Source organism: Capsella rubella, unplaced genomic scaffold (assembly GCF_000375325.1).
Source record: "Capsella rubella cultivar Monte Gargano unplaced genomic scaffold, Caprub1_0 scaffold_7, whole genome shotgun sequence".
NCBI classification, from domain to species: domain Eukaryota; kingdom Viridiplantae; phylum Streptophyta; class Magnoliopsida; order Brassicales; family Brassicaceae; genus Capsella; species Capsella rubella.
Genome location: NW_006238917.1, coordinates 13,292,835 through 13,317,761, shown reverse-complemented (window position 1 = coordinate 13,317,761; position 24,927 = coordinate 13,292,835). Strand labels below are relative to the sequence as shown.

The 24,927-nt window shown below is 32.0% G+C and overlaps 2 protein-coding genes, 1 long non-coding RNA gene and 1 pseudogene across 3 annotated transcripts; 3 read left to right on the top strand and 1 right to left on the bottom strand.

Annotated features, from left to right (window-relative positions):
* Positions 1–12,015: 12,015 nt before the first annotated feature.
* LOC111829673 lies at positions 12,016–14,163 on the bottom strand. The gene is made up of 4 exons (XR_002833043.1): positions 13,143–14,163; positions 12,830–12,901; positions 12,492–12,742; positions 12,016–12,406 (listed from the first exon to the last, which is right to left on the bottom strand). It is a non-coding gene; the product is annotated as an uncharacterized LOC111829673 (long non-coding RNA).
* An 858-nt stretch (positions 14,164–15,021) lies between these two features.
* LOC17877611 (putative F-box protein At4g10190) lies at positions 15,022–16,366 on the top strand. Its single transcript, XM_006285564.2, has one exon. The coding sequence runs from the start codon at positions 15,022–15,024 to the stop codon at positions 16,168–16,170; it is 1,149 nt and encodes a 382-aa protein (XP_006285626.2). The 3' UTR covers positions 16,171–16,366.
* Positions 16,367–17,077: 711 nt separating this feature from the next.
* Positions 17,078–17,730, top strand: LOC111829439 (annotated as a pseudogene).
* A 3,327-nt stretch (positions 17,731–21,057) lies between these two features.
* Positions 21,058–24,751, top strand: LOC17878068 (bifunctional purple acid phosphatase 26). The gene is made up of 9 exons (XM_023778294.1): positions 21,058–21,126; positions 21,248–21,672; positions 22,508–22,619; positions 22,824–23,050; positions 23,378–23,516; positions 23,623–23,843; positions 23,927–24,048; positions 24,213–24,374; positions 24,452–24,751. The coding sequence occupies exons 2-9, from the start codon at positions 21,298–21,300 to the stop codon at positions 24,525–24,527; spliced, it is 1,434 nt and encodes a 477-aa protein (XP_023634062.1). The 5' UTR covers positions 21,058–21,126; positions 21,248–21,297; the 3' UTR covers positions 24,528–24,751.
* Positions 24,752–24,927: the final 176 nt, after the last annotated feature.

Genomic DNA, 24,927 nt, shown 5'->3' with positions numbered 1-24,927 from the left:
AAAACATAAGCACCCTAACATGCTTCTAAATTCCGTTCTAACACCCTAACAAATCCAACAATAATCTAAAACACCAATGAGCGCCTAGATCATCCTCCTCTCATCGCCATGATTCCACAGATCACACTTTAGCTTTACCTTAACAAAGTGATTTGAATAACAAAAACAACCAGGAAAGACTCTCCTCGCGACTGCAACAGCCAAACAACGCCCGTTAACTTCTTAATCCCTCCGGTGGAAAACAAGAACCAGACGTCACTAAGGCTCCCATAAAATTTGGTGCCGATCGATGAAACCACGATCGCACTTACAAACTCCGCTGATCCCACTTCGCAACAGAGAAATAGCGTCTCACCAAACTGCATATAACTCACTGAGTCTTAATCCGGATTCACTTCTGTAAAAAGGAGAATCAACGTACACGCCTTAAGAACAAACCTACCAAATTTTGTTACCTTTCGATAAGATTTGATACGGCTTAACTCTATTCTACCAAGACGTGACGAATCTGCTTCTCTTGCATTAAACACCAAAGCAAAGCTAACCTTCTCCTTCTCACAAGTGAACTTCTCTTTCTCCTTTTCTCAACTCAACTCTCAGAAACAACAGCGACAAAACAAAAGAGAGAAGAAGCGTTCTTTATAAAACTAGGGTTTTTGGTTTAATTCTGATTAAACCAAGATTTACCTAAACCGACATTAATTAAACCTCATTTGATTCAATTAAACAAATCGACCAGTTTAGGAAATCCACCGAAATTAAACCGATTCCACCCTAATTCTTATACACATTCAAGTCTCCTATTATTTTTCAGAACACGGGCGTTACAGTTATATATCAATATATCATGATATCTAATTATAATTCTGATAAATATTTATGTATCCGATATTTTAACATATATCATAATATATATTAACATATCACAATATATGTTATGATATATATTAGTATATCATGAAATATATATATATATATATTAATATATATCCTGATATTTTAATACATATCATATACTATATATTAGCATATCATAATATATGTTATGATATATATTAGTATATCCTGATATATATCGATATATTCTGTTATATATTGATATACCATGTATAAACTATAATAATTTAATTCTACAATGTGTGGTATATATCTATGTATCAGAACATGAACAATGTTACGAGATAAAATAACTTATTTTATTAGATGATGTATCTTAAAGTGTTTATTGTTCATCTAATTCATCATTCTCTTACAAAAAAACCGAGCAAATTATCCCACCTCTAGTTGTGAGGGTATTTTCGTCATTGGTGTAGTTAAGGTATTAGCATTATTTATTTTATTTATAATTACAAATACGTATTTTTGAAAACAAAAAAAAATATTGCTTAATTTGTCATATTCCCTTTATCCAAAATCAAATTTTTATTATAATATTTTAGAATGAACTTTATTTATTTATTAGTAAGATTTTATTAATATTTTTGGTAAGATCCATATTAAATACCCATAGATATTGGATCTTTTCATAATGTACTTGCCATCTAAACCAAATTACCATTATTGATTTCTATATAAATTCTATTTCTAAAAGCAATAATTAAGGGGTAATTATGGAATTAGAGTCATAACTTTGCAGTGTTCTAATTTGTACTTCTCTTTTAATATTATAAAGATATAATATTATGATTGAAGATTAAATAAATATTAACAAAACATTTTTTATGTAGTGGTTATTATTTTGTTGCAGATAACTGTAATAAAACTAAAAAAAAACTTTTATAAAACTTATTAAATAATGAGTTACAATTGCGGGTAAGGAAAAAAAAACTCCCAACAAGTGCGGGTAAGGAAAAAAAAACTCCCATCCTCTCTCTCTCTCTCTCTCTCTCTCTCTCTCTCTCTCTCTCTCTCTCTCTCTCTCTCTCTCTCTCTCTCTCTCTCTCTCTCTCTCTCTCTCTCTCTCTCTCTCTCTCTCTCTCTCTCTCTCTCTCTCTCTCTCTCTCTCTCTCTCTCTCTCTCTCTCTCTCTCTCTCTCTCTCTCTCTCTCTCTCTCTCTCTCTCTCTCTCTCTCTCTCTCTCTCTCTCTCTCTCTCCCCGATTCAAAGGGGATAAGAGAGAGAGAGAGAGAGAGACCTCTTATTCTTTTTCTGGACTGCCGGCGATTGCCGGTAGTACCAATTTGTTGTTTGTTTTTTTTTTAATCTTATTTTCATTGATTATGATGGAAAACCTCTTATTCTATCAAATTATTTTCAGTTTTTTTTTTTTGAATTTTCTTCACCTTTATAGTGATGGTTGCTATTATTCTCGTCAGGGATGTAGTTTTTTTGGGATATCTCTTGCATTTTTCGGCGGTCATCCCTCATTCCCACATCAAAGCCCATGATTCGATGTGATGCACTCTTGTTTTTGCAGATCTACAAATCTAATTGGCAATATCAAGTTCTGGTATCCTCACTACCATTAACAAAAAAAATTGATGGTCAATGAAACCTCTGAGGCCAATCGGTTCTTCATAGTTGGAAGACCATCAAATTCAAGGCGTCAAAATCTCATATTTTGGAGACAATCAATTGAGCTTTGAAAAAAACTCCATGGAAACCACCATGGAGATACATACGATTTGGGGATGAAGATGTAGTGTCACTTAGTAACTATATATGGAAGAATAAGAAAATATCACGGAGGAGTCAAGTCAAACAACATTCAGTTTCAGTTTATTCATGAAGGTTATGCCAAAGGCATTTTAGAGTTTCATCGAGAAGATGATAGCCATTTACGAGTATATGAAAGGAGGACTTAACATATATTTTTTGTTAGCCAGTAAGGCTTTTGATTCGAAAGCAGGGTCACTTCCTATATGCCTAACTTGTTTAACAAGAAGTCTAGTGCTTTCTATATGCCTAAGTTCACTTCTAACTTGCTCTCGGTCAAGAAAACAACTAAGGACTTAAATTGTCTGGCTATATTTAGTCCTAATGATGTTAAGTTGCAGGATATTGAGAGCGGTAATGTGTTTGGACAAGGAGACACTAAGGATGATCTCTATTTTTTTTTTGGTAGGATTTATAGTTGAATTGTTAGGCTAAACCTTTAGATTTTTTTTTATTGGAAATTTACTCATAAAAAAATATTCAAAATATTTGACATATATCTTTATTTCCATATATCATATTTTATTTTTATTTTTTGCAAACAAAAATTAAAATAAACAAAAATATAATTTCAAAAATGTTAACTAATGAGATGGCTAATCTCGATTGGTCATTTTATTGAAAGAAAATATATATGTAAATAAATCTGCTTACTAACTAAAAAAATTCTCTTTTGTTTTCTAAAAAACCTTTGAATACAGATTTTATACAATAAAATTTTTAAGTTAAATTTTATAAAATTAAAACTTAATAACCTGGATGGATCCTATATATATAAAGAGGCATAAAAAAGAGGCATATACAAATATATATATATGTTTGGATACTGGGAAATTTAGTGATGTTTAGTGAGTGATACTAAAAATATTTAAAGAGTTGAGGAAAAAATATTAAAACTTTGCCCAATCAGCACAAACTTTGCCCATTTAGTTTTTGGGAGTAGATTTAGGGATTAGATAACTCAAGATTCCATTTATTACTCTCACTAGATGGATATTAATTAAATAATTATATTCAATATAGAATAAAACTACTGTTGTGATGGAAATAAGCGTGGTAAAAGTTTTTTTTGGAAAGCTAACACAATTACTTAATAATATGCAAAATATTCCTAGACATTAGAAGGAAAAACAATAAACCTAGAGTCAGAGCCGACCACAACAATCACAAGAGTAATGAAGAAGTCAAAATCATATAAATCATGACATGTTATGTGTACTACATAGCATGATCATCAATATTTTAATCTTTATAATCGAAAAAATGCAAAGCTACGGAAGAAATTGAAAACATATCTCATCTTAAATAATATGTTTGGAGATGCACAAATCTCAGTTTTAGAGAAGTCAACAAAATAAATCACAGTCACTACTGAAAATTACAATTAGACTCTAAAAGGATTGAGTGCCCACATCAGTAACATCAAGGTTAATATTATAATTAACCTGCTCTTGATTAAGATGTGGAGGTAACACAATAACAGTGTGCCTACGGTTCATATATAGGAGAAGAATTCACGGGTGGCTGCACATAATCCGGTTCTTGCAATGCCTAATGCATAATTTAGAGGCATCTCATTCATAGATGCTATAAACTGGTTCAACAAGAGTTCGTACGCATTCCTCATCCTTAGGTATGTGTTGTTGTTAGAAGATCCCATTGATTGCGGTAGTGCTAGTCATGTGCATAAGCCCAAAACTCTCCACAATTGCAATGAGGAAGTTTTCAGAGAAATTAACAAAATGTTAATGGAATAAGAACAATACACTAATTAAAAATTAAAATTTTAGTCATAAGAAAGCCATGAAAAGTAAATAACTCACGCGTGACGTATTATTCTACAGTCAAACACAAAACTTTAAATTATTTTGAATATTTTGTTTAAAAAATTTGAATTATTCTGAATAATTTTTTTAAAAAACATAATAATTTATGAATTTACTATGTGTGTGCGTGGGAATATGTGCGTAGTTATTGTTGGCATTTTTCCAAAAACACTTTTTGTAATCTCGAGAAGATATATCATAAATTTTAGTCATAAGTCAAGTTACCGCTGATTTGTACAAACTAGTAATATTCTAACAATTGTGTATTATTTGAGTAATTCTTTTTTATTTATACTAGATTATGAGTCCTTGTGATATCGCGAGAAAACAGATTTTCAATAAAATATTTTACTTCAGCTTTTTTTAATTACCCTAGGTTTTGAACAGACTTTTAAGTGTGTATTTATTTGATATATTTGGTGAAAACTATATACGATTGATGATAATTATTAATTAAATTAATAATTTATTATTAATTAAATTTCATTTCAATTACATAATCTTTTAGAAAAAATAAAATCAATAGTATTTAAGAACCAAATGAAATCAAGGGAATCATGAATCAGTTTTGTTTTTTCAGACTCAGTTGGCTGCCAACACGTATATCTTCGAATTTCTCTTCACATCATAGTTTTCCTACTTTTCATATTATTTCTCATAATCTTCATTGTCGATATTTCATGGCCGTTATCATCATTACTTTCACCGTCTGCTTCTTTGTTATATTCTGATTCTTTCTCTACCTAATAATCTTCCTCACTTTTCTCCCTCATACTCTCGTTTATGTAAAACATTCGTTATTCTGTGGTTAAAAATAGAGTAACAAATTAAAACTTACTAACCTTAATTAAACATATATCTCTATAATAAGCCTACGAATTAGCTACCCAAACAATGTCATTGATTTGACCTTCTAAACTTGAATTTTGATTGCCTTATGCAAGAACTGTGTTCATTACTTCTTCATTATACTACTACCAAATTTTAGATTATTCCGAATGCTAGTTTGTTGTATCTATTAATGGTAAGATCTTAAACTTTAGACAAAATATTCTCGAAGAGGTAAGAAGCTTTGATAAAATACACACCAAATAAATGTTTAAATCTATATCCGACCATTTAACCTACAATAATATCAGAAACTTTGCCATCAAATTTTTAGCTACTTATAAACTAAAAGTTGCTTTAAAGAGGTCATGTCATTATTGTTTTATCACTTTTATTTTGGAATATATGCTGATCCAATTTTCTCTTATTATCTCACATACTCACAATGAAACCTCATATATCTCTCTCATTAGCCATACGTGCATTCACTTGTAATTTAACGTGAACAATTTTCACTATAATGGCCAAGAGAGCTTTCAAGCACGGTAGTACATGTATGTTCCTGAACTCCCACCGACACACAACTTCCTTATATCTATTAGCATGTTATACTTCTCGGGTACACACAATTAAAGATGCACTCGTTAGAACTACTAAATAAACATCCAAAATAATTTGTTTAGAGCCTCACACAACTTGTTTTATCAAACTTTGTGCCAGTTCCAAAACCAATAACCTTTTTTTTTGTCTCTTTTCTCATAATATTTATGCAATACAAGACCATCATAGCACCACCTACACTCAATAATCGCTACTTTCATACGTATACTCGGTTAAAGATCCACACGTATTAAAACATTTCAAACCAAAAAATTTAATGCTAGAAAATTACAAATTACTTGCGGAGGGATTAAAAGAAGATGAATTTTGTCACATGTATAGCTAATAATTCTGGTGTGCTTGTTGTTGATCCTTCTTTTTTAAAACCAAAAACTTAACACAAACAACATCAAATCAAGATCTTGCGATTCATTACTGATATGAAAGAGCACAAACATCAACCAATGATGCTTGCCATCGATCCCTTTTTCATGGGAGAATTTCAAAAATACCCCTTTTCAGTATCACTTTTTTAAAATATCCCATTTTCAAACTTTATAAAAAAAAACCTCTAAAAATATTGAAATCTATCCAAATATGTGTGTAAGCTTATAAATATACACACAAATTACCTTTATATGTGTATAAAATTTTATAAAACTTTCATAAGTACCGTAAAAATAACTTATAAAAACCTTTTACAAACCTTAGGGCATCCCCATTGCAAGGGTTCTTGCACAAATCTTACCTTAAGATTTGTGAAGAAAAAAACTTATATAACGATTTTTCTTCACAAATCTTACCTTAAGATTTGTGCAAGAACCCTTGTAATGAGGATGACCTTATAACCCTTTTAAAAACCTTTTAAACACCTTTTAAAAACCTTATAAAACTTGGAAAATGATTTAAAACCTTTTAAAACATTATAAAATATTTGTATCGAATCTCACAGTAGTAGTTATAATATAGAAGTAACTTATAGTCAATATAAACTTTATAATTTTTCATATTTAAACATGAGTATTTTTGAAAATGGATAGATAAAAGGGGTATTTTTAAAAGAAGGTACACCAAAAGGGGTATTTCTCAAAATTCTCTTTTTTCAGACCCAAAATATTTACGCAGACAACATCATCTATAATAACAAACACAAACAAATATACATGTTTTACGGCTCATGAAAAATATAAAGTATAAACAACCCGATGGAGAAAGAGTTGCCCAAAATGGAAAAAACGATGAAAAAAATATAAATCGGCTCCATTAGGAGTTGTAATCAACCCTAATTATTTATGACAGCAATTTAAAAATTAAAATCTTATGATAGAATGCAGTGTATCTAATTATTATTTATGGGGCAAAAAACTAGGGTTAGTCGAATATATATTATACTAGCAGTTAACCCGCGCTGCGCGCGGGAGGTTTATAATTTTTTTTTCATATTGTGATATTTTATTTATTTTTAATTAATTTTCAAAACATATTATAGTTATTTTCTCTTGAATTATTATCTTTCAATATTTAAATTTGGATTAAAAGCATTTTCTTATTGATCATGTTATAAACTAATATTTCACTTTCAATTTTATTTTTCCCCTTAAAACTTTTATATATACAATTACATAAATGTTGTTTTTATTCTATCATAAATTTAAAATTTACTTACATTCTTAAACTCAGTAACACATTAAAATTTTTAAACTATGATCAATTTAAAATGAAAGCTGAATTATAGTATTACCACTAACTAATAAAAAATGAAAGTATTTCGTATTTAACATTTCATTTATTTACATAATTTATTTTTATTTATATAAATTTTCTATTACTTAAATAAGTAGCATAAATATGCACTAAATGAATGTTTTAAATTTATTTTAATGTAAAAATAATGTGACTTAGGTGGATGCTTAGGTGGCATCATGAGAAGAGAGAAAAAGTTAACTTTATATATATAGATTAGTTGTTGACCCGCGCTGCGCGCGGGAGGTTTATATAACTTTTATTTTATTTTTAGTTATATTATAATTTTTCGTTGTTTTTTTGTTTTGCATTGTTTGTTTTGTTGGCTTTTTACGATTGTTATTTTTTGTTATTCTATTTTTCATATCGATTATTTTTAAATTTTATAGTAATTTAGTATTTGAAATGTTTATCATCATTTGGTATTCGTCAGAGGTCGATGGAAAATTTATGCGGTATTCTCTCTTTTTACTAAGTATGTGATTAGAGAGATAAAGTTTCCAGTGTATGAGTTTGAATATTCTAGGATCTGGCTTGTTTCCCGTTTTTTCGTACGTTTGAATCCGTGTATTCCGGCCAATGATTTTGAAATCGGTATCGTTGTTGCAGATGTGTCGCTCTTGTAAACGATGGTTCTAGAAAATATTTTCCCTGTTCCGTTTAATCATCTAGTTCCAAACTCGTGTATCCCATGTTTTCTGATTTTTTTAACCGGTTTGATTGTTATGTGTTGAACTTCAGACCCATGCTTTTTTAGATTTTATATTTTGATTGTTGGACCTCAATCCCACATTCTTTTGGATTTAGTAAAAAGAAAAATGATGATGTGGTGGATGATGTGGCGCTGATGTGGCGCAAGGAGAAGAGAGGAAAGGTAACTTTATATATATAGATACTAGTCGGTTGCCCGCGCTACGCGCGGGAGTTTATTATATTGTTTATGAGTAATTGGTTCGTATTTTATTTCCTACTTATTTTTTCACTATACCATACTTTACTTTTTTATTACTTAAATTGTGTTTGTATAGAAAAACTATTGAGTTTTAACTTCATTAGTCGTTGAAAAATTAAGTGTGTAAAGTATAAGTCGAAGTGTGTGCGTAAATGGAAGTGCGGTTGAGAATCATTGAGAAATGTGTGCTATTAGGGTTTTTACCAAATATAGATCTAGATGTTAGTATTTTGGCCCCTTTTATATGTTGACATGAAATTTGAACATGATTTGTGGGTTTCGGGCGAATTTTTGTATTTTTAATTGTTTACATTATCTCTTTATATATTGTCATAATTTATTATTTTTTGTTTTACGGTTTCCTTTTTTGGATTTTTCGTACTTTATATCTCGTAATGATCATTTATATACTATTATATATTTTCTGATTTTATGTTTTATATATTTTTTTGTTTTTTCATATGGAACAATTTTTAAATTTAACATATTAGTATAATTTACTTTATATTTAGTTTATTTCATTTAATAATGTTTTATTTTAATTTTCAGTTTTATGAAATATAGTTAATTTTTTATTTTGTTTATTAGTTTAACATATGTGTTGTATTGGAAACAAATAGTTAAATTCATATTGAAAACTTTTAATGAAATATTATTTTTATTTTTACCTTTTTATATGTTTATAAAAAATAAGAATTCATGTCTCGGTCCGACCTATCTCACTTATATTAGAAAATGTTTTGAGACATAAATTAGATAGATTTATATTCTCAAAATTTCTTACTTTTTGTTTTATTCCCATTAAATCCCATTATATTTAGGTTTACATTGTGTAAATATAATCATATATATATTTTAAACATTCACTAAAAACTATAATCTATTATTTATATATTTGTTAGTATACTCGATAACTAGTAAGTTTTTTTAACTCTTAATCAATTATCTTTTTTAGTTTTATAATGTATAATATAAAAAAGACCATTCATATTCATTTTGGAAAAACTTATTTACATAGGTTTAAATATTAAAATTAAATGATTAAATGATATAATTAATTTTAAAAATTAAATAATAAAATGAGGTGGATGATGATGTGGCTTAAGGAGAAGAGAGAAAAACTTAACTTTATATATATAGATACATATTGTATATATTTTGTTAATATTGTTTTTGAAAATAAGAAGATTAACAAAATAAGAATATCAATTTTATATTGTTTTCAAAATTTTATATTTCTCTTTCTATATATATATATATATATATATCCTTTTTATCAATATTTATATATATATAAAAAGTTAGAATTTAAAAATGTTAATTAATAAGATTGAAAAAGTTAACTTGTAAGATGTCTAACTACTATCGGTCGTTTCAAATCCCATGTGGACGACTTTAGGAATGTAACTCCCCAACTGCCACTCTCATCCCATGGGCTCACCTCTCTTAATGAGCCTCACGTTCTCTCATTAGGCCCGTGAGCTCACCAATACCCGACGGTCGGTTTGCTACGTCCAGGAGGCTTAAAGAATTGTTTACCGACCCTACAAATCACCACATGATCTTTCCCTGTGTTTTGGTCTTACTCACACAGTTCCGAAAATCATACCTGAACTACTCCAGCATAAGGACGCTTAACCGTGAATTTCTCCCAGGACCCTGGACCGAAAAAATAAGTGCATTTTGGTGACATAGGTGGCCAAATCCATTCATTTAAACCTCTCCGCAAACCGGGGTTTCAAAATTCTCCCCTACTAACTGACCGCGACGTCCTCGTTGCGCACCAAGACCATCACCCCCTGACGGTGTGAGCCCACTACTCCACACACTTCTAGGTTTGGCTTTGACCGTCACCTCTCCCAGTGGACCCCATGTCCGCGGGCTAGTTCGGCCCGGCCCTCAAAACCATCGGGCTCGGGCTTAAATATATATGTTCAGAAAAAACCAGGCCTTTAGAGCTAAGCCCATTGGGGCTAAAGGGTTTCTTGGACTTAACTCGGCCGGGCTCGGGCCGGCCCGAAAAGCGCTTAAACAAATATATATATATATATATTTTTTAATATTTTAGTTGGATTAGAAGATTCGATTAATGAATTAGTTTTCAGATTTACTTACTAGCCTTACTTAATACTTTTAAAATCTTTATCTATGATAATTTCCAAACTGAACAAAGCTAAAACAAAATATATATAAGTGTCCTGATTTTGAAATCATCAAAATATATTAAATTTTGACTATGTCATCTACTTTACAGTATTTTAGTTCTATGTTTTCTTGGGTTAAAGTGTAAATAATTTATTTGGTTTTCATTTTTTTTCTCTTAAATTAAGTTGGTTTTATTGAATATTGATAAGTTTTCTAAAATGAGATGCAATATTTTTAAATATTGTTTTTGAAAAACTATTATGAACTTAGAAATTGATTTTTTTTTTATCAGTAAGAAAAGCCTAAAAAAGCCATGTAGCCCTGTTATGGCCGGGCCGGGCTTTGAAATATAGGCTCATATATTTTTCGGGTCGGGCTCAAATATATAAGAGCTTTACGGGTTTCGGGCCGGGCTGGGCCGGGCTAGCCCGACTGACATGTCGATGGGATAAGAGGTAGAGATCCAGTGAGAAAGAGCAGTATAAAATGACGATGATGGTAATGTTGGACAATGATGTTGGTGTTGGTGGAGTTAAATCTCTTGTACCCTTTGACCAAAAAAATTATTCAACACTACCTTTTTATGTTCTTAGTACCCTTGGAATTTTCGTTGACCATAATATCACATTTTTACACTTTGATTATTTTATTCACTAAAATAAAAAATTAAAGAAAAATAAAAAATTAGTGGAACCCACCAACATATACATCCATGTTCTTCCTTTTTCCGCTCTCTCTTTTACTCTCTCTCTCTCTCACGAATTTGAAATTCCTCCTAATCAACGCAAACACCATTGAAAAACTATGAAATTAAGTTGTATATTTGTTCTTAGAACTGATCTGGGTCAATTTTTATTTATAAATGCATGGATTTTAACATTTCAATCGAACTAAATCGCAAAAAAATAATGTAAAATAGTGATTTTATGAATGTAGTACAACATAATAGAAATTGGTATAACTAAGATGGGTACAACCAATATTAATGGGTATAACTGGTATGAGTACATATGATACTACATATTAGTACGAATTTGGTACAGGTCTTACTATACACAACATCAATTATAGTTTAGGTGTTTCTTATATTTCATAATACAATGAGTAATATTTATCAGAAATTTATATTTATGATTATGAAGCACATTATTAAAAAGAATAAATTCATTAAAACTTACTCTTTATTAGTTATACAAAAGTAGTTAAGGAATTTGTAATCACTACAAACATCTAATCTAGTGAATAAATATATATGATTGTAATTGCGAAAGTCTTTTAGTCTGTATACATATTTATATTTTGATGTAAAAGATTATGTCACGTAAATTGTTATGTTACCATTAAAACATTGACTTTGGAAAATTGTATCAAACAAAATACAATACCATCCGTCGTTTCTTGACATGCTTGACTTAGTGATTCAGCAAATTTTTCCCACAGTGTACATAACACCCGAGTACTCGTAGTATAGCGAATGATTAATAATTGAAAATAATAGAAATATGTCCTACCAATTATTTTCTTGAATTGGAAATTTAGACTTGAAAATTAGTAAGCTTACTCGTTGTTTCTCAAGTGAAAGTCGATCTTCTTGGTAGGCTTAGTAGAAATAGGGATATCTTGAATCTCACCACAATCATCGAGATGGCCCATAAAGTCTGCAATTTGAAATTTGAGAAAAATTAGGTATAGATGAAGCTAAACATTTATATTAGTTTAAAATTAAAGAAAAACATAACTAACCAAATAAATAACTCTTGTTTTGTTTCCCAGCAAGAACATCAGCGTAACTGGCCAATTAAAGAAGCATGTCATCGTAACTGGACAATTGTTTTCGACATGAAACCAATCATAAACTTTATGTCCGATATTTTCAATGCACCATAAAAAAGGAATTAAACCAAAAATAGAAATAATGATCCAAAAATTTGGGATTAAAAAGTTTTCAAACTTTTGATATGCTTCTTTTTGACGTTAGCAGCAATCTTATGACCCTATGAAAAATTAAAAGCAAAGAAACTTTAAAATCAAACTTAGCAAACTAAATTAATTATTTAAAATATTACGGAAATGTAACTTACAAAATTGTCGACCAAAAACATCTCGAATGTTTCACCAATTTTGGTGGAATACTGCTTCCAAATATGCAAAACCTTCACTTGAATATGCCAATTTACTTTGTAAGGTTTTAGCGCATTAAGAGAAGTGATGGGGAGTGTAGCGGCTAACATCTTTAGATTTTGTTATTTTATTTAATTGTTTAGTTATGATAGGTATAAATATTAGTTTATCGTCATTGAAATTTAGGTTAGGGAAGATTTTGAATCCCTTAAAGATTACCGAATTTGATTTTCGATTATTACGAATAAATTTAAGATTAGAAATAAAATATACCTGCAGTTCAATTGGTAACAGTTTCCATGGTCGGAAGGTTGTTAAAGGGTGAGGACCGGTGTTCGAGGAACGCCAGACGCACCAATAACCTACCTAGTGGGCCAGGAGGCTGCGAGCAGTGGGCTGCGCAGATTGGACCCATAGGAGAGAGGTTAGGGTCAATGCGCTGCAGCGCTTTAAGGTTGCCATGTGGCGGGATGTGCCATGTGGCAGAATCCCACTGGGCGGGTTGTTACACTAAGAGAGATTTTATTACTGGAGAAACAATAGAAAATTCAAAATACAATAGGAGGCTAGGTTAAGGAGAATACTTATAGGGAATACACTAGGAATAAACCCTAGTTAACCTAAACGGGCTGGGCCTAAAGTCATTGGCCCAATTCTATTCAAGTCATATCCAACAATAGCATATGTCCAAATGCTTGGAGCTATATTTGCTCTCCAGTTAATAGTATGTCCTCTTTGTTGTTCTTGAGTACCATGAAGTTTTCTTCCTCATTATTCTCGTCATCATTTCTTTCATCAACGTTAGTTTCTTTGATAACATATTCTTTTGGAAGAAATAAATCGGAACGACTTTCTTTATGCAGATAATTATGTAAGCCAACACAAGCAATAACTAGCTAACTCTACTTGCCTCTTATATGGAAAAGGTGGCGCATATTTGAAGATGAGAAATCTTGACTTGAAAATGCCAAAAATCCTCTATGTTACATTTCACAAGCTAGAACCACGATGGTTGAACAACTCATTTGGATTTTACATGTTCTTTTCCTTGTCCTCGAAATTCTTGGAGATGATAGTGAGTACTTTGAAATGGAGCTAAAAAAATTTGTCGATTGGTGAATCCACAATCAACTAAATAAAATTTTCCTGGAGTTTAAAATGGAGATAAATTGTAAATTAAGAACGTGATAATATAGTTTATACAAATATAAGTGATGCGTACTTTCAGGAACTATCAAGTTTGTTTATGTTTCTTGTTAAAGCATCGTGTTATACCTTTTCATAGTGAGGTGAACTTACTTTCCCACCCGCTAAGAACATATGTAAATTCTAAATCAAAATTACATGCATCTAACACAATTTGCAATAATTGTTCTTTTTCGATTACGGTAGCTAACCGTGTCTTATGGTACCAATAATACTATAAATTAATAATCATATGAAATTATTAATATATATTATCTATATACATGAAACTTATCTAGTGAAATATGACTATTATGTTGTTATTTATTCTTAAAATTAAATTAATTCAGTATTAATAGATTTCATGTATCAAAAATTTACAGTGTTTGATTCAATACATGATGATTTTTTTCTTGTAATTGATTCTAATTTTGATGGGTATATTTTTAAAGATTATCAAATTGGGAAAATCTCTCTATTAATTAATAATTACTAATTTATCAATAAATTAATAGATTTTCACAGTTCTGACATTATCAATTTATAGGGTGGTTTTCTAGTTTTTGATTGGTAAGAAGTTATTTAAAGTCTTAGTTTGTGATATTTAAAAAGTCATTTAAAATCTTAATAAATATGAGGATTTTTAATGAAGAATCTAAGATGGTTAATGAATTTAATTTTTTATGTTATTGGTTTATGATTTTATATGCTTTTCTTCACAAAATAAAGTCATGATAAGTATCATTGAAATAGCTAGAAAGATTGCTTGAGAGACTTTACAAGATTATATAAAAATCTCTAGCAATCTTTTAAAATATTTTCCTGATTCACTTTCTATGGTTTTATTGAAATCATCCAAATTATTTATAAATTAGAACCATAATTATATTATTAGGTATCATAACTTCATCTCCTCCTTCTCATGCATTAAAACTATAGTTTCTTTGGAAGCAGTTAATTTTTAATGATGATGAACAAGAAAATAAACATACCAGATAATCTGCCCGAGGATTTGGTAGTGGAGATACTCTCTAGGGTTCCAGTGGTGTCTTTGTTACGATTAGGAGCTACATCCAAAACATGGAACGTTCTGATCAAAGATGGGAGGGTTGCTAAGAAACATTATGACAATAATGCTCCAAGACGACCAAGGCACTCTCTGATTATCATGTTGATTGCTTTTAGGGTTTATTTGGTGAGCGTCGATCTTCATCAAGTTTACAATAACAAGGTAAAGATAATAAGTCAATTTAGCCTAAAAGATCCGGTTTATAATTGTTTAAAAGAAGTTGATATTCGCAACATCTTTCATTGCGACGGCTTATTGCTATGCACCACCAAATACAATAGACTAGTTGTTTGGAATCCGTGTTTGGGAGAAACTATGTTGATCAAACCAAGTCGTTTCTACGAGGACTCGGATATCTATGCTCTCGGTAAATCCTCATGCAACAAGTACAAGGTCTTGAGGATAAATCACTATGGTTATTATCCTAGCGTGCCACTATTACTTGAATGTGAAATCTATGACTTTACCTCTAATTCGTGGAGAGTTGTTGGCAAGACTAGCAGCTGGTTGATACAAGAGTGGAAGAGCTGTGGTATGTCTGTGAATGGAAACACATATTGGCTTGCTAATCCCTCTAAAGACACAAGTAGGGATTTTTTACTTGGCTTTGATTTTTCGACCGAGAGATTTACAAGCGTCTCTCTTCCGGGTGATCATCGTATGTATGATTATCTTATTGCTTTATCTGTGACTAGAGAAGATCAAAAACTTTGTATGTTAGCAAGACGGGCGAGGAGGCCAACGATTGGTGATTTATGGATTGCAACCAAGATTGACAGTAGTACTGGAGCCGCGTCATGGGCCAAGTTTCTATCGCTCGAGTTGGTTGGCAAGCCTGTTTCCTTTGTTAGTGGGATAAACTTCTTGTTGGACAAGAAGGACAATGTTTTAGTGTGTCGCGGTAAACCTGGAGCCTCCACCTATTTCTTACACGTTGTGGGAGAGGATAATAAGTGTATACAAATGGATCATCATGATCCAAAATCTACATGCTCACTTCTCGTCAATTATGTTCCCAGTTTGGTTCAAATCAACCAAAGTTTATAGTTCTTGCAGTGAGGCAAATGGGAATTAGTAGCTAGAAATCTATGATTCTTACACTAGGGCCGTCTTTGGCATTTTATATCCTAAGTTATGAATTATATATCCATCCAAATCTTAGATATAGATCTGATTGTGAAAGAAATTGGAATATATATGTTATGAATAATTATTAATATTATATGGATGTCCATTATAGACCCATCACGTTAAATGATGTCTAGCCTAAACTCTAATATTGTATCTTATATATATATGTTACATCTTATGGTATAGGATAATAACAAGAGAAAAGTTCCCCAAACCATCTTGTTCTTAATAATATTACACTCTTTTTTCTGTTTGTGTTGGTGAAAAGGCTTTATAAGAGAAAAAAATGTCCACTAGTTTCTTTATGTGACACTTACCTTCCTCGATCGTCAGTTATGTTCCAACTTTGGTTCAAATCCAATAAGGTTCATATAGTTCTTGGAGTAAAGCAAAGGGGCTAGTAGCTAGTAATCTATGATTTTAAGACAAAGTTATGCATTTGATGACAAAAAAAAAAACAAAAAAAGAAAAAAAAAAAAGACAAAGTTATGCATTATCTATCTTAGTATTCTTTAAATCTCTGCGATTGCCAAAACCAGGGATAAGCCTTGCTTTAGTTGTTTTATTGGTTAAAATTTAATAAGTCATTTTTATATATTTTCTGATATAAGTCTCTTAAGCTTAACAAAAAGATTCTTTTTTTTTTTTTGTTCTGGATTACGTTTATTTCGGACTCGAGATAGACCATGGAATTATCAATTACACATAATAATTAAATTAAATTAACCATGATTAAATTATGTATTTCAGGTCTCACAACTTTCATCTCCACCAGCTTGTCTTGCAACCCTATAATTTTTTTGGAAGCAGTAAGTTTTTAAAGATGATGAAGAAGAGAAGAGACATACAAGATGATCTGCCCGAGGATTTGGTAGTGGAGATACTCTCTAGGTTCCAGTGGTGTCTTTGCTACGATTACGAGCTACATCCAAACCATGGAACGTTCTTATCAAAGATGGGACTGTTGCTAAGAAACACTATGATAATAATGCACCTAGATGACCAAGGCACTCTCTGATTATCATGTTGATTGCTTTTAGGGTTTATTTGGTGAGCGTCGATCTTCATCAAGATTACAACAAAAAGGTAAAGATAATAAGTCATTTTAGCCTAAAAGGATCCAATTTATAATTATTTAAAAGAATTTGATATATGCAACATATTTGCGACGGCTTATTGCTATGCACTACCAAATACAATATACTAGTTGTTTGGAATCCGTGTTCGGGAGAAACTAAGTTGATCAAACCAAGTCGTTTCTATAAGTCGGATATGCATGCTCTCGGTAAATTCTCATGCAACAAGTACAAGGGCTGGAGGATAAATCAGGATGGATTTACTAGCCGGTCAATATTACTTGAATGCGAAATATATGACTTTACCTCTAATTCGTGGAGAGTTGTTGGCAAGACTAGCAGCTGGTTTATACGAGACTGGAAGGTATGTGGTATGTCTGTGAATGGAAATACATACTAGCAAGGAGAGGATTGGATTCGTGGCTGGAGGTGTAAAGAGGGTCTTGTCTTTTCAGTTTCTTCTCTGTTCTCGTCCATCCTTCAATCCATATCAAGGTGACGTGACCATGGTTGATCTGGGCTTATAAGACCTTATGATGTGTGTTAGATTGATTTGGGTGGCTGGAATTGTTGTGTTTTGGCTTGTTTGTGTGATGTGGATGTTGTTTGTGTATATTGATGGTTTAGGGTTCAAGTTTGGAGCCTGGAGGTGTTGGAATCGATCTTTGGTGTGAAGAGATGCGATTTTAGGGTTTCTGCGGAGCCAGTGTCGATCGACACCAGAAGGGTGTTGGTCGACACTTGTCGCTCGACACCCATGAGTGTCGCTCGACACCAATTTTTATGGACAGTTTTCTGGACAGCAATTTTTCTGGACAGCGAGTAATCGGTGTCTGTTTATGCCTGGTTTGGATGTTTTGATTGATCTTATGCATGTTTGATGGTCTTATTATGCATGTGTGTATAACCGAGTAGATGGGAGGACCATTTCACTGAGTATTTGTGATAATACTCACGCATCTCATTGTTCTTGTGATGCAGGTAATGATAAAGTGTGATCGTGGAATCAAGGCGAGGAAGAGGGCAATGATCTAGGGTCGCTCGGTGTTTTATTATTTTAGTTATTTGTTTTTGGAACCATGGATTAGACGCGTGCTAGGTCCTGGTTATTGATGTTGGTTTATTTTGGTTATTGGATAATTGTTGGATGATTGATGGCTTAGTAATTTAATTGTTGGTTTGGATTGATTGGTTTGGTTTCCGTTGTGGTTTTCCTGTTGGTTTAATTTGTTGGTTGAATATTAATTATGGGGTTAATACTCATGAATTAAAATGAGAAAACGGGATGTGTCGTTTCATAAATGTCGTTTATAACCTTTTAAAACTTTATAAATATTTGGGTTGAGTCTCTCAGTAGTAATGATGATCTAGATGTACCCTATAAACCATATACAAGTTCATAATTTTTCATATTTGAAAATAGGTATTTTTGAAAATGGATAGAAAATGGGTACACTAAAAGGGGTATTTCTCAAAAATTCTCTATTTTTAATTATTTTTGTTAAAAATAGTACTATTGTGCAGCTAATATTTGTTTATAACCTTTTTATTATCATTAAAATATATAATATTTATACATAACTAGTTAAAAAAATTGCAATAATAGATTTATCATCTTCTTTGTTTCTCATCAAACACCTTATACTTTAAGGCTCACTTTGTTAATGTAAACCACAAAAAAACTACAAAAGCTCGGAAATAATGTTTTAACACATATTATTGCATGTAAGTATTGTTAATGTACCTCAATCAACTACAACTATGGGTACACCTAAATATAATTAGATTTATGTAGTGTATAACTAATTACATGTCAAAAATGGAAACATTACAACTTGCAGACACAGATACAACTTGTAAACTAGGAACAACTTGTTCTATTTGGCGGCTTTACATGTGCAATTTGGCGGCTACACGAGTGAAATTTGGCGGCTACACAGACGCTATTTGGACGGTCCCATGTGGAACACGTGTTTTTTTTTCCAGAGAAGTAAAAAAAAAAAATCAAATTTTCTCCTTTTGTGTGGTTGGGTTGAGCTTAATTGTAACTTAATGCGTGTCTACATAGTTGTACCAAGTTGTACTTTTCAACGTAGTTGTACTTAGCTTAACATCATAATCTTTGTACTTAGCTTAACATCATAATCTTACATAAAAGCCAATTGTACTTAAGTAAAAACCATATACCTAGTCAAACAATACAAAATGACTCATAAACCGACATAAAACCAACTAATACAAAGAGTTCACATAAATTGACTAACAAGCAAGTTTAATCCTTCTTTTTCCTTGTCGTAATATGACTCAGTGATTACATTATTTCACTTACCATTCTTTCTTATACTATTCTTATCTTTATCATGTTGAGCCTCTCGTAAAACTTCTTCTTTTCGTTGTATTTCTTTTCTTTTTTTCTTTTGCCTTCTCAGCTTGTTCATTTTGGCTTGTCTTTTCTCTAGCTACCACATCCACATGAGCTCTTAAGAGGTCCACTGCCTTTGTGATATAATACTTTGCATAAAGCTTGAATTGCTTCGTATACTCGGAGTGATTGAAGTACATATTCAGTGGTTGCATTACTTGTGTTTTCTCCTCGGATTCCTGCAAGACATCTTAGTTATACCAAGTTTTCCCAAGTTGTACCTTTTCAAATTTTTAGTAAAAATAAACTAGTTATACCAAGTTCTCACAAGTTGTACTATTCGATTAATGATTTTCTTTGTAACAAAATTATAAGTTATATCAAGTTGTACATATTGTTGATTCTCCAGAATTTGACTCCGGATTCGACTCTGCTTCTTCTGAATCATCTTTAGTAGTCCCATCTTCTTCTACAATTTCATCTGCTGCTTTTTCGATTTCACATAGTGGATCTGATTTTTTGTTAAAGCTTGCGTTCTTTGTACGCGCCATTCTCTTATCCTTCACACAAAATCAACAACCCCAAGTTAAGATTACCAAATCAACAACACCAAAATCGACGACATTCAATCGGATCTAACATAAAATTGAAAAGAAATCATTGGATTTGACTGACTCAATCTCGGGTTGTCCTTAGTTGTACTTGACCAAAAAAACTGTTCTTGCCTTATGATTTTCGGATTTTTCTAACGTGGAGTTAGGGTTTGGGAGATAACGATGAAAAGAAAAGGATGTGCATTTGATGGGTATCCAAAATTGATTAGGTTTTCGGGTTTGGGTGTGGTTGAATCTGTAATTTTTATGTTTTGGTAAAGATTGATAGGTATTTACACTATTTTCGATTTTTTAAATAAACAAATTATTTCCTTTAATCAAAGTTTAATTAGAATAAGAGAGTGGATTAAAGGGTACAAAAGATTTTAGTCCGGTGTTAGTGGGACATAAGTTTTTTTAAGGTAGTCATTGTTCCAATGCTAGAATATGTAGTGGAGATATTTAGAGAGAGAAAAATGTTGTAAAGAAGAAGAGAACAAAAGGTTAAATGGTAATTTTATTTACCCCTCTTGACAATTTACCGTACCTCATAGTTAGTTTCTTAATTATTTTCAAATTCAGAGTTAGTTAGTATAAATACTCTTATTATTTTTCTTTACACCAAACTATTTCTAAAAGGTGTCAAAATGAAACTTTAGTTAAAAGGTTACGTTATACACTTTTATGCTTAAGACCCAATCCATTAAACTCATAGCCAATCATAAACCTCCACGTGTATAGTCACCTTCTTCGTTTAGTTCCCATTCATATATCTTCTGATTCAGATTAATCCACCAATACCTTCTTCCATAATCTCCCAAATGTCTTCTTCAACCTCCAGGTACTTCTCATTCACAACTCCTTAGATCTCTCAATCATTCATCGATTCAATCAAAGATTCGTTCCATCACTCCATTAGATTCGCGATTTCGAAACTCACAAATCCAAATCCTTTGTGTTAGGTTGTTAAACTAAGTCGAGATTTGGGAGATTTGATTCAGATTAAGGAACGATGATGAATCATTTGGTGATAACACTGTCTCTGTTCTTGAGCTCAGTGTTGTTATTAAACAGAGGAGAAGCAGGAATCACAAGTAGTTTTATTCGATCTGAATGGCCAGCTGTTGATATACCACTAGACCATCATGTTTTCAAAGTACCAAAAGGGTATAATGCTCCACAACAAGTTCGTATAACTCAAGGTGATTATGATGGTAAAGCTGTTATCATCTCTTGGGTTACACCTGATGAGCCTGGTTTTGGTAAAGTTCATTACGGTACGGTTCAAGGGAAGTATGAGTTTACTGCTCATGGGACTTACTCTAACTACACGTTTTATAAATATAAGTCTGGCTTTGTTCATCACTGCCTTGTTTCTGGCCTTGAGGTAAACACACTTTACCAAGATAGGTTTGCTTATTATCAGTTGGTGGCAATGGAACTGTTCATTAGTATGCATTTAGAAAGTGTAATCAATATGAATGTTTTTGTCCTTTGGGAATTATATGATCTTAGTATATATTTGGTGGTTAGATTATTACATCACTGGCCTTGTCCCTGACCTTGAGCTTATTGGGGAACTGATATCAAATATTCATTTTGTGTGGAATAGTGTGAACATAGTTCTATATAATGTTTTTTTTTTTGTCTTTGGACCTTATGTGATTTTAGTATATATTTGATGGTTAGTTTCTGGCCTTGAGGTTAACACTATACCAAGATTAGTTTTCTTATTATTATGTGATCTTAGTATAAATTTGGTGGTTAGATTATTACATCACTTCCTTGTCCCTGACCTTGAGCTTATTGGGGAACTAATATCAAATATTCATTTTATGTGGCATAGTGTGAACATGGTTCTATATAATGCTTTTGTCTTTGGACCTTATGTGATTTTAGTATATATTTGATGGTTAGTTTCTGGTCTTGAGGTAAACACTATACCAAAGATTAGTTTGCTTGTTGTTAGTTGGTGGAATCAGTATCAATGTCTTAGTATAACATCACTGCCTTGTCCCTGACCTTGAGGTAACAATACAAGAAGGTTTTGCTTATTTAGGACCTAAATCTGTGTAATGTTTTTTTTTTGTCTATTGCAATGTTTTTGTCTTTGGACATTATGTGATTTTAGTATATATTTGATGGTTAGATTATAGTGAAATGCAATTTTCTTTGTTTGTTATTAGTTGGGATGATGCTAATTACTGTATTTTTGTTGTCAGTATGATACAAAATACTATTACAAGATTGAAAGTGGTGAAGCTTCTAGGGAGTTTTGGTTTGTTACACCACCACATGTACATCCAGATGCTTCTTACAAGTTTGGTATTATAGGTATGTCACTGTCTTTTTGTTTCTTTTGAAGGTTTACTCTATCTTCTCTCTGGTTGTATATTGATCTAAACACGTCTGTGCTTTGTTCCAAGACTTCGTTCTTTAAGATTCAGTGCAGAGATAACTTGATTTATTGTTTTGACGTACTTGACTTGTTTATCCGGCTCTGTGCTGACCAAACTAAGTTTAACTTACGAATTGTAGGCGATATGGGCCAAACATTCAACTCGTTATCTACATTAGAGCACTATATGCAGAGTGGAGCTCAAGCTGTGTTATTTCTTGGAGATCTTTCTTATGCTGACAGATATCAGTATAATGATGTTGGTGTGAGATGGGACAGCTGGGCTCGTTTTGTGGAGCCTAGTACCGCTTATCAGCCGTGGCTCTGGTCTGCAGGAAATCATGAAGTTGATTACATGCCTTACATGGTAATATCTGAGTCATTACTGACTTACTACCACCAAAGTAACATATAGGTTATCCTTAAAATTAGAAAGCCATGGAACCAACAAAGTTGAATTGTTCCGAAATGTTGTGTTTCTTCCATTTTAACTGTTTCTCAGACATAGATCAATTGTTACAGGTTCTTAAGAAAGTATAGTAAAGCTTAAAAGAGATAAATGAATTGATTACATGAATTTTGATAAGATTAAACATTTAGGAACATGAAGTTTTTGTTATAGCTATTAGTCGTAACTTCTCACTATTCAGATTTGTTCCTCCTGAGAGTTCTCAAACATGTAAATCACTGACAGGGGGAAGTGACACCTTTCAAGAACTACCTTCAACGTTACACTACACCCTACTTAGCCTCAAGAAGTACCAATCCTCTCTGGTATGCTGTTAGGCGTGCGTCCGCTCACATCATTGTCCTCTCCAGCTATTCACCATTTGGTAATATCTCAACTGCTCAATAATATCCATTCTTGTACTGTTACTTAGAAATAAAAAGTTTACACGAATGAGTAACTAAGCATGACTCTTTCTGAATGTTGCGCAGTGAAGTATACCCCACAATGGCACTGGCTTAGTGAAGAGCTTAAAAGAGTTGACAGGGAGAAAACTCCTTGGCTAATTGTTTTGATGCACGTCCCAATTTACAACACTAATGAAGCGCACTTCATGGAGGGTGAAAGCATGCGAGCAGCTTTTGAAAAGTGGTTCGTCGAATACAAAGTTGATGTCATCTTTGCTGGGCATGTTCATGCCTACGAGAGATCGGTACTTGTTTATTACCTTAAAAACTCCCAATAGATTTCGTGCTTATAGTGTTTAGTAAAATCTTTGTTTTGTTTTCATCTCAGTACCGAATATCGAATGTGCGCTATAATGTGTCAAGCGGGGATTGTAACCCAGTTCCAGATAAGTCGGCTCCAGTTTATATCACAGTTGGAGATGGAGGAAATCAAGAAGGCCTGGCGGCAATGTGAGTGACATTAGCATATTTAATAAAAGTGAGGCTTGAAAATCTGATAAGAACGAAGCTAGGAAACTGCTATCCTTATTCCAATGATAATAATGGCATATGCATGGTTATGTGTAGTATTTATATTATTGGGTGATGAGAACAATGTACCCTTTTTGTTACAGGTTTAGGGAACCACAGCCAGATTATTCTGCATTTAGAGAAGCTAGCTACGGCCACTCGACTCTGGATATAAAGAACCGTACACACGCGATATACCACTGGAACCGCAATGATGATGGAAAGAAAGTAGCAACTGATGAATTTGTGTTACACAACCAGTACTGGTAAATTTTCTTATTCTCCCTTTAGTAATCTTAGTAAACTGCATAGATGCAGAACTAAGTGAAAAAACAATACGCAGGGGAAAGAACATTCGACGAAGAAAGCTTAAGAAGCATTATATTAAGAGTGTTGTGGGTGACAGGATTGCCAATTGATTCTCTAAGATGCCCCATGCTCTCTATAACAGTGTGTGTTAAGATTCACCAAATCTTGATTACTTATTATTAAACAAGCTTATAATATTATGTTACTTTTCATTCCCGCTAAGTTTGTTGCCATTCGGAATATGAAGGCCATTGGAATTATGTATTCTTTCAGTCTTTTGAGCTATGACATCTACGTCTGGGATTTTAGATTTGTGAATAATGTGTTGAATCAAGCTTCAAACCTGTGCAAGATGGTGACAACTGAAGTTAGTATGGAATCTATGGTTAAGACTACTTCAATTTCTTAGGATAAAGGTGATGATTTCTCTTTGTTATATGTTAGTGTGTATGTAGTAGATATGTTATGAATTTAGATTCAGTAAGAACAAGTTTCTGTTAAGAAAAACTA